The sequence below is a fragment of the Manis javanica genome, chromosome 3 (genome assembly GCF_040802235.1).
Source record: "Manis javanica isolate MJ-LG chromosome 3, MJ_LKY, whole genome shotgun sequence".
Classification (NCBI taxonomy): Eukaryota; Metazoa; Chordata; class Mammalia; order Pholidota; family Manidae; genus Manis; species Manis javanica.
The window spans coordinates 47,393,567-47,404,151 of NC_133158.1; the positions used below are offsets into that span (position 1 = coordinate 47,393,567).

General features: G+C 57.9%; 1 protein-coding gene across 2 annotated transcripts in view; it reads right to left on the reverse strand.

The window, feature by feature from the left end:
• SIM2 (SIM bHLH transcription factor 2) overlaps positions 1 to 10,337 on the reverse strand; it is a 54,211-nt gene extending 43,874 nt beyond the window's left edge. The window contains exons 1-2 of one of the 2 annotated variants that reach the window (XM_037014645.2): positions 10,156 to 10,337; positions 448 to 530 (exon numbers count right to left, since the gene is read on the reverse strand). In XM_037014645.2, coding sequence (XP_036870540.1) covers positions 448 to 530; positions 10,156 to 10,330 — 258 coding nt within the window. In that variant the 5' untranslated portion in view covers positions 10,331 to 10,337. Of the gene's footprint in view, positions 1 to 447; positions 531 to 10,101 lie in introns of both variants that reach the window. The other variant, XM_037014646.2, reaches the window with a different exon arrangement.
• Positions 10,338 to 10,585: the final 248 nt, after the last annotated feature.

Below are 10,585 nucleotides of genomic sequence, written 5' to 3' on the forward strand. Positions count from 1 at the left end.
CCTTCTCTGGCTCCAACGCCTGGCACAGCATCTGGCACAAAGATAGTCCTCCATAAAAATTTGCTGAGGGAAGTCAGGTTGGAAAGGGCGTAACCACATCCAGAGCCTTCCTTCGGCCTGGGTTTTGTGGGCTAGTGTCCTGGGGATGGGCGACTGCGCAGGGCGGGTAGTAGGGGTGTGGCTGGGGTGAGGCTGCTCCGGGTGAGATGAGTCCGCTCAAGTCCGGACTTCAGAGAGGCTCGAGGGAGCCGCTTGCCCGAGGACAGGCGCTGCTCTCGCCTCGGGGTGACCTCTGCAGCCGGACGGCGGCCTTCTGGGTGTGACACCGGGGTTCGCTGGGAAAAGGCATCTCGACTCCGGGTGGTGGGGTCAGAAAGCCGCCCCCACCCGGCGCGGGCCAGGGCCACTAACCGCGGCGCGCTCCTCCCGGGGGCGCGGCGGCTCTACCTGCAGCAAGTGCGATCCCAGCTCCTTGGCGACGCTGTCCAGGGGCCCGGCCCGGCTCGGCTGTCCCCACGCGTCTCCTAAACCTGGTCGGGGGGAATAAAGCAAACCAGTAAACGGCAGCGCCCAGACAGAGGCCCGGGCGCAGAGCAGGGCGCGCGGGACTTCTGCACTCCCTGCCCCGGCCGCCCCCCCTGCCACCTCCCGGGCCCCGCGGGACGCCGTCTGCAGCCTCGCTATCGTCCCTTCGCCCTCGGTTAAAAAGAAAAAGACCAGAGGAGAAGTTCCCGGCGGGCCTTGGGTCCCAGCGCCCGGGCGCGCACTAAGGCCGTCAGGCCCAGAGCTCCCGTTGGTCACCCACGTGCTCAGGGCTCTGAAATTGCAGTTTTACTTGAAATGCCACAAAGTAATCTAATCTGCTTTGAAACCAGCCATCCTTCTATCCAAACGGGGATATCGATTTGACCCTCCCTTCCCCGCGTCGCCGGCAACTACGCATTTTCTCAAATACCGAGAAACTCACACGAAATTTTCCCCAAGACGAAAAGCCCTTGCCGTCCAGAAGGCAGCTTTTCCAGCTTTAAAACAAAAATCCTTTTCAACCTCACGTAATCCCTCGGGCTCCCCAGCCCTTGCCGGCGTCCTGGGAGCGCCGTCCCGCTTCCAATCCAAGCGCTCCAGCCTGGGAAGGGTTTACATGGCTGCACCCCGAGGGCAAACTCCAAACGCGGCAGCGGCAGGTGGGCCCCGGATATACTCGAGGGTAACTAGGTTGTGTCTGCTGTTACGTATCTGGGGTCCTCCAGCTCCTCCGCTTAACTCCCTCCACCCCCACCCCCCGACCCAAGCCTCCCGCCCCTCCCCACCACCTCCCCAAAAGCCACAAGTGTTGCAGAAAACGCAACAGGGGAAAGGCCGCCCTGCCCAGCTCGGGGGCTCAGGGGCTGTGACCCCGGAGACGCCGGGCTTTCCTGTGCCTGTTCAGGAGGAAGGAGGAAAGCCGGTGAGGTCGACGCGTTGAGCTCCAGCTGGAGAACCCCCAGTCGCCCCCTCCAGTCTTGCTGGGGACCTGGGCCGCAGCACCCAACTTCCCCAACTCCAAGGGGAAGGCGCGGGCCGCGGCAGGCCAAGAGCAGCGCTCCGCTTCCCTCCTTGCACAAGTGGGAGGAGGCCTGCGGACCCCCTCACGCCGAGGAGTGGGGCTCTGCCCACGCACAACGGCAGTCACACCGCTGGCCACTCCGCGCAGAGGCGCAGTTAACACCACGGCCCCGCGCGCGGCGGCAGCTGTCTGCGCCTGAGCCCGTTCCACTGCTTCGGGGAGGCTGCCCTCGGGCTCCAGGCCCGCTAGCGCGCCGTCCACCCCCAGCTGTGACCCCTGAGGGCTGAGCTCCAGCCGCGCCGGCGCGTCCCCCTCGCCCGCGCCCAGAACTCCAGGCCCGACCCGCTCCCGCCCGCTGCGCGCCCCAAGCGCGGGGTCAGAGGCCAGAGCGGGACGCGCCGGGCAGGGAACCTCGCTCAGACAGGGAGAATTTGGGGACCAATCCCAGGATCGTAAAGTCCCGCCAGGCGGACGGCGTTGAGCGGGCTGCCAGAGCAGCTGCGAAGGCACTCCGGGTCTCCCCACAGTCCCTGCGGTCTTCGGGGGCACCGCGGCTTCTGCAGACCTTGATTCCAGGAGGTAGAAAACGCACCCCTAGCGCAGCAGGGCCGCCCGGACCCAGAACACCTGAGGGACCAGGGTCCCCGCAAACTTCCCAGAAAACTCTGTTCGGCAACTAAAAATGCGTGACCTTTCATTTCTCTTCCTGGGCTCTAGGAGTTCGGAGCTGATCCTGCTCTGCCCGTTGGGAAGTGGCTAATATCCACATCCCAGTCCCCGGAATATGACCGCAGCCCCTCAGGCTCCACCACGTGAACAGAGGTGTCTCTAGCCCCAGGGAATAACCGGGCGCCCCACGCCCACTCCCAAGGGTGCCCATGGCGACCAGAGTAGCAAGCTCCATGCAGGTCCTTCTGCCGCGACATCCACCCAGCTGGCCTGGCAGTACCGCGTCTACCCCCATTTAACCAGAAATGGAAAGAACCAAAATGTGTAAGTCCTGGGGCTTTAATGTAGAAATAATAAAGACCCAGAAATTCTGATTTTTAATAATAAATGCACACTGGTAGCTGTCCTTTTCCCAGTTTGGGTTAAGCCACCCTTGCCTCTCTCAGTGGGGAAAGTGAGCCCTGCCTTCCAGGCGTGGCTTTTTGCAGCGTGTGCCCTGGGTGACCTTGGGAGATCTACACCTTTGGGAATGACCCCAGACCAGACTTTCCTGCCTGGTTCTCCCAAAAACCTTGTGGAAGAGTGCATTGGGTACACGGGACAGTTTTCCGTATAATTCAAATACCTGGATACTTCAAAAGAGCCTCTTTCTTACACGAGTGTATTTTTTCCTGTAATCAATATAATTTTTCCTCTAATTTCCTGATGGCAGATATTTGATCGGAAGTCCCCTTCTGGACTTCGCAGGAGGTGGGGGCAGCAGCAGAGCGGACCCCATCTGGCATCCATGCCCCCACAGCCCAGCCCAGGCTGAGGGCTCTGGCACCTCTTTCACCAGAAACTGCTCTGGGCAAGCCCCCTTCACTTGGCCGTGAAAATCTACTTTGGGCTGAACACAAAGACCAAATTAGGTAAGATGTCTAACACACCCCCACACAAAAAATTGATTTGGTACTGGTAAAGCCATATACACTCCCAAAAAAGTGAGGTGCTAGGTATGTGGCCCTTATCTGGACCTAACAAAGGGCTTTATTTGTTTGAAAAATGAGGGGAGGAGTGTAAGAAAGTCTGGGCTAAGTTCCTCCCGGGCACTATCAACCATTGGTGGTCTGCCCGCTTTCCCCGGAGCCCCCACCCACTGACTTCAGGGCAGCACCTGTGGTTCCAAGCCTAGCCTGTGGTCTCCTGATGCGGGGTTTGGGGTCCTGCTTGCCGTACATGTGTCAACAGGGGAATTAGCTGGGGGCTCCCTGCTAGTGGGAATCCAGATGGCCAGGTCATGGGAGAGGGGGTCAGCTGGATATTCCCTTTCCCCCTCTGCCTCCGAGGGTTTGGAGATACCTGAAACTTGGTAGCCACACTCAGCTGGCTGTTTGGCTTAAACCCCACCAGGCCCTCCTGCCCCAGAAACTGTCTAAATATGGTCCCTCCTCTCTGGATGCTCAGTCAGTCAACAAACAGCTCTTGAGTGCCTGCTATGCCTTGCTGTCTTGCCAGGTACAGGTCACAGACCATAAATATGGGGCCACAAAAATAAGATGATTCTCTAGTGAAGGGGAGTAACAGTCCCTGTGAGGTAGAGCCACCCCTCTCAGATGAAGGGACACCTGAGAGACCTAAAGGAGACAGGGGTTTGCTACTTCCTGTGGGCCTGGGAGCAGGATTTGCCATGGCCAATGACTAATGGTCCAGCTCAGGAGAACGGTCTGGACTTTGATAAGAACTCTCGAGATGCACAGCAGTTCTCACACTCCCCCAGGGCAACTTTGGGGATGCAAAATGGTGACAAAAGCACTCCTCCCAGGGATCTCGTGGAAATTAAATGGGGTTAATAACAGGGGACTGCCTCACTGCCTGACCCTGCCACCACGTTTCCCTGTAAAATTGGATCTGAGATTGTGCAAAATCTGGGACAGACCATGCTGGACCCCTGGGGAACAGGCAGGGGTCTGACCTCCTCCTGCCTCCCCGTCTCTTAAGATGCCAGCTGGGCCAGTCTGGATGGGCTGGTTTCCACCAAGAGCCCTGACCTCTAACCTTTTTCTCACCTCTAAAATGGTTTTTTTATGGGATTAAATGAGCTAAATTCAAGCGTGATGAGCAAAAAGGTGGGTCCATCAGAAGGCTTCAGGGCTTGCTTCCCAGCCTGTCTCCCTGCCACCACTCAGGTCCAGCCTTTTCTTGCCCTCTCACTTCTTCCCTGTCATCTTTCCCCCAATTACTATCCCCAGTGGGGGGAGGAGGCTTATATGGTGAAGCTTGGCCTCTCTCCCCTCGTTGGCCATCTGAGGACACATGATGACACTAGCAGAGTGCAAAGGACTCCAAAGTCAGGAAGGGTGTGTATGAGGGGGGTAAGCTGGTAAGGACAGGATGCTGGACCTTCTCCACCACCTCCATCTCTCCTCTTCCCACCGTAAGGGTGCCAGCTCAGATCAGCAGGCACCCCCAAGGGCATTTACTTCTAGGAATTCAGAGCAGGACCACCCATGGGGTGGCAGGCTCAGGGGGCTCCCTTCAGGGCTACCAGGTGCCAGGAGCCTAGCCAGATTGTAATGGGGGAGCACTTGGCTACTTGAGGAGAGGCCATAACTTGCTCTCTGATAAGCCTACTCCTTTGGGTCCAGGACTGCAGTAAACTGTCATGGCTCCGGGGCTCCTTGGCGCACTTCAGGCCTTCTCCAACCTTGGAATGCTTCCTTCTCTGGAGTCCCCTTTTATTATTTCCTTCCTCCTTTACTACCTCTCTCAGCCGTGTGCACCCCAGCCAGGAGTGAAGGGCCCTTGCTGCTCATGGCTGGGGAAGAGTAGAATGCTTGGAGAAGTCCAGGCCCCGAAGGCCCAGCACTGCAGAGAGGAGTACTTGTGGGGAGTCAGGACCTCAGCCTTAGGCCTCTCGGGCTGCCTCTTTTCTGCTCACCTTCCTTGTGACAAGGGTTCAGGATGTCAGGATAGGAGAGAGGAGAGTAGGTGAGTCCGGCCCCAGCAGGAGAGAGAACGGATTAGTTCAAAAATGGTAGGCAGGCCTGAGTAGTCATCTTTCCTGGATTAGAATTATAAAACAAGACAGGCAAATGCCATGGTGGGCAAGAGTCACTAGGCCCCACCAGTCCAGCGGGCTCCAGGTGGTAAGAAATGGTGGCACACTGGGCAAGCATTCCCTGCCAACCTGCGATCTGCTGGTGACTGTGGCTGCCTGGCTGGACACCTCCAAGCAACAGGGCTGGTGGAGGCCTGGTGACCACAGCATTCTTTTTGGTGTCCTGGTGGTTCTGTACTGATCGCCTTCCCAGGGCCCCCAGCCAGTGCTATACATGCTCAGACAACAAAGGGAAGTCCCTGACCCCAGCGCCTGAGGCTTAGACTCCAAGGCCCAGGGTGGAGGCTGTGAGGCCCACACTGAGTAGCAAGCGTGGCTAGTGCCCTGAGCACCCGGGGCGGCGTCCTGGATCCAGCCCCTGGGGGCTAAGCCTGCAGCCTGTGTGTGCTCCTGTTCCTGGCCTGGAACCACCAGGGGCCTGCACCCCTGCAGTCCTCTTCACCACTGCCCACAGCTTCCCACTCCACAGTGGGAGCCTTCGGACCTGAGTGCACTGCCTGGCAGGCTTCCAAGTAAGGATGCGGAGAAGGTTTAAATTGCCACGGTATTCTAAAAAATAAGTCTCTTTTTAAAAATCGACATTCTCTTGGGTTGCAGCACAGAAAGGCTTTGGATCTGTGATCCCATGTCGGTTTAGGGCAAGTGTCTCTTCACCAAGCCCTCCAAATCAAGGAGTTTCTCTTCCTGACAATTTCTAGGCTAGCCCCCTTCCCCGCAGAGCAGACAGGGGTGTTTATGTGTTGGGATGGGGGTTCTGTCTGAATTTAAACCCAGACAAATTTCACTACTGGAATGGCTCAGGCCTCCAACTCCACGTATTCTTGTGTGTGTATGATGTTTCCACTTCTTTTAAGATAAAGGTTGTGATAAATATCACAGTCCCTTCCCCTTCTTGAGCGTCCAGGTCTGGGAAAGCGGGAGGATTGGCTCTGTTTTCCTTTCCACTGTCAGCCTCTGTTTCCCACTCCGTTCCTGACCTGGAGCCTCAGGACAGTCCCTCCTGTGTGCAAGGGCCAGAAGGGATGCCACTCTCCGCCCCATTGCTGGTCACAGGAATCCTGGCTCCAGGGAAGGGGCCTAACCCTCCATACTGGCCATGGAGCCCCTGCAGGCTTCCTGCAGGCCCAGTGTAGATTACCAAGTGGCAGAACTTGTCCTGTGTCCTGGTTATCATGTAGCTATGGCCAGAGAGCAGCGAAGCTGGCCCACCCCAGGTGCTTCTGTGTTTTAGACGTGCCCTCTTTCTCCAGGAGGGAAGGCCACACTGCAAATCAGGCAGGCGGACGCAAACACATTCCTGAGCACTGGATGTACGGAGCCTTCCCAATCACCCCTTAACTTTCCAACTCCACTTCCAAATCCAGCCACCATTTCTTGCCCTCTTTCCTGCCCATGCAGCCTTCACTTCTTAGTCCCCAGTATCCGAAAACAGCAGGTCTTCCAACTCCCTGCAGTGAGTCCCAGAGGTCACCAAGTGGGGCACTCTGCTGTTTACACCACCTCTAGCCCAGGAGACTCCCTGAGCTCACAGGAAGGAGTAACTGGGGGGTAATAACAGGTTAGATTCCACCTGCACCAGCTGGTTCCTCACACTTGATTCCAGGAACCCAGGGCAGTGATGGAGTTGCTAACAGGCCCATTTTACAGACAAGGAGACAGAGGTCTAGGCTGGCAGCTTAACAGAGCAGAGCTTTTGAATCAGCTGTAAAAACTGCCACCACCCAAGCTTGCAGACTGGCCTCTTGTAGCCCCTGCGCGAGACTCCTCCCAGCTCGGGTCCTCTTTCTCTCCACCCCCCGCGCCCCTGATCTCTGGTTGAAAGAAGCTGAGGCCAGCGGCCACTCCCCTGTGGAGGGAGAACAGGTGGCACCTGGCCACCTGGCAGCGCCCGCCTGCTCTTGCCCTTGCTGCCTGCCTCTCTCTGGCCTCAGTTTCCTCAGGTATGAAGGTTAGTCCGGGCATTCCTGTGGCTCCTTCGAGCTGTGCTATTCATTTTCTGACCCCGTAAATCCTCACTTGGCCTCTAGATCCTTCTTCACCCAGGGATCCCGTTTGCTTCGTGGGTATCAAACAGCAAGACCGCCCTTGGCCCAGCAGTTCCGCTTGGCATCCTTCGGTTCGCAGTTGAGAGCAGGAGCAGATCAGAAAGCTACCGCCGCAGGTAGAATGGGCTTGACCTTGAAGTCCCCCCTAGTCCCGGAGGCTCCTCCAGGCCCCATCCCAGTCCCACACCGCACTACAGCCTCCACCTGTGCGCAGACTGAGTTCCCAGAACAGATTAAGTCAATTACTGTGCCCTTTCCGCACCACACCCGTTGGGGCTACCAAAAGTGTAAGCAAGTTATTTTGCATAATTGAGGTCTTTCTCTACGCACCTTTCTCTGCCCCAGGCATCTGGCTTCACAACTCCTTGCCCCAGACTGCCTTAAGGGGAACGGGGCCGCCACCCAGAGCTGCAGGCCCAAAGCCTCTCTACGGAGGGAGGGAGGAATCCCTGGGCTGCAAGTCCAAGGCTCCAGGACAGCGCTGCGTGCCCCGCTGGGCTCTGCAATGAGCCCGGGACAAGACCTCCGCCTCCTCCCAATCGCTGATCCATCTGGACTCATGCAGGTCTTCCAACTCCCTGCAATGAGTCTCAGAGGTCCACCAAGTGAGGCCACTTCCAAAACTCTAGGGCCAAACAGCGCACTCCTGACCTCTTCCGGAGTTCCAACCGCCGTGGTCACCCCCAGGAGACTCACAGGCCGCCCCACAAGCAGGCGGCGTGGGAACAAAGCACAGGGGCCTGATGCTCAAGTCCTGGATCCCCCCACCAACCAACCCCTGTAAAGGGCTCAGAGCCGAGCAGTTGGGGGCCAAAACACCGGGAGCCTCCTTTCCCAGACTAGAAGGCACAGACCTAGTTTACGTATCTGCAGAAGCAGTACCCGCACCATTTCCCAATTTGCAGCAGGCTTTCCTGGGAATCCCCCAAACAACAAAGGGCTTTACAATTACTCCTTTTCTTCAGGCCTTCTGTCTAACTAATATCTGGCTTATCTGAAATAATTAGGAACAAGCCATTTATTATTCTTATCATTTTCTAACGCTTTCATTTCCAAAGGGGAGGAGAAGGGCGGCGGGCTCCTGTCCTGGTTCTCTGCCTACTTTGCAGCAGGCGGATTAAGAAACTGCTCACCCAAGCAAACTGCCACTTGTCCCTGGCTGCAGAGGAGACTTGGCCCTTATAAAACCTAATTTTAATTCTCACTGAAACTTCAGAGGGAGGAATCATCTCTACTTCTCTGGTGGAGGGGTTCCCTTGGGCAGACTAATACTGATTACCCAGCAGACAGCTCCCACGGCAGGGGCTGGAGGAGCGGGCACCTGGTTGATCGAGGTTGGAAAGAGAAAGAACGCGCACTAGGAACTGGTGGGTGGGTCTCGGGCTCCAACGCTAGGAGGACAGTGCCCGGCAGTTGTAAGGCCTGGCAGGGAGGCACGCAGGAGGCCAGGCCACCATTTCCGGCCCCCTCACCTCCCATGCCATCCCCGCTGCAGGGCTGGAAGTCAAGCTGGTGGACAGGCCCTCAGCGCTCCACCGGAGGCTTGTGGGGTGCAGCTCAAGACCCAGAGACTATTACAAATAACAGGCTTAGGGACGACTAACGCAAAAGATGGAGCTTATTGACTTTGGGTAGATCCCTTGGCCAGGGACTGCCTCAACGGAGATGCCCTGCACCCAAGGGACACCTGTCACTGCACTGCAGCCCCTTACATGCTCTGCCACTGAAGTTGTCTCCCTACCTGCTGCCAGCTTCCGGAGCTCCAGAAGCCAAAACAGCCCTAGTGGCCCCTCCACTAGGGGAGGTCTCGTAGTCTTCCATTTTGGAGTAGAGGCCTCAGAGCAGAGGGTCCTAACCAAATGTCAGAATCTCCTATGCCAGGCCTCAGCCACCCTGACTGGGGACAGAGACCCTGGAAGGCGATCAATACAGAACCACCAGGACACCAAAAAGAATGCTGTGGTCACCAGGCCTCCACCAGCCCTGTTGCTTGGAGGTGTCCGGCCAGGCAGCCACAGTCACCAGCAGATCGCAGGTTGGCAGGGAATGCTTGCCCAGTGTGCCACCATTTCTTACCACCTGGAGCCCGCTGGACTGGTGGGGCCTAGTGACTCTTGCCCACCATGGCATTTGCCTGTCTTGTTTTATAATTCTAATCCAGGAAAGATGACTACTCAGGCCTGCCTACCATTTTTGAACTAATCCGTTCTCTCTCCTGCTGGGGCCGGACTCACCTACTCTCCTCTCTCCTATCCTGACATCCTGAACCCTTGTCACAAGGAAGGTGAGCAGAAAAGAGGCAGCCCGAGAGGCCTAAGGCTGAGGTCCTGACTCCCCACAAGTACTCCTCTCTGCAGTGCTGGGCCTTCGGGGCCTGGACTTCTCCAAGCATTCTACTCTTCCCCAGCCATGAGCAGCAAGGGCCCTTCACTCCTGGCTGGGGTGCACACGGCTGAGAGAGGTAGTAAAGGAGGAAGGAAATAATAAAAGGGGGAGTTAAAGAAGTGAAAGAAAGAAGGCAGGGAAGGCAGAAAGGCAGGCAAATGGATTAGCATTCTCCCAGAATAATTCCTGGTTCACTCGTGCTCAGCCCTGGGCCAGGAAATGTTCTGGTGGCCGGGCTGCCAAGGCCCTGAACCCTCTCTAGCAGGAACCGAAGCTCCTGGCATGGCCTCCCCAAGACACCCTGGCGCTGGCCGGGAGAATGAGGCGGCCCCTCCGGGCCAGCTCCTGCTTCCCACCTGGGCCGAGGCCGCCGGGCTCCCAGCGCTCCGGCTGCCCACCAGCGGCCTCACCTTCGGGGAAGACGGCCCGCATCTTCAAGTAGCTGGTGGTGAGTCTGATGATAGACGCCTTGTCCAGCTGCGAGGTGATGGCCGACGGCAGCGGGAGCAGCTTGGCCAGCTCATAAAACTCGCCATTTTCCTTCTCCCTCCTGGTCTTGGCCGCATTCTTGGACTTCTCCTTCATCGCGCCTCGGCTACGGGCATATTAGTACCAGCCGTGCTCCAGGCCCGCGGAGCCCCGCTCCAGCTGCAGCGGCGGCGATGGGGAAGGAGGCGCCGAGGGCCAGGTGGTTCTGGGGCACCGGCCGTGGGCAGGTGCGCCGGGCCGGCCTGGGCCACCGAGACCCCTCTCGGCAGCCGCCGGGGCCCGAGCTCGGCGCGCGCCAAAGGCGCCGCTCCACACTCCGCCGCCGCCGCCGCTCGGGGCGCAGCTTTCCTC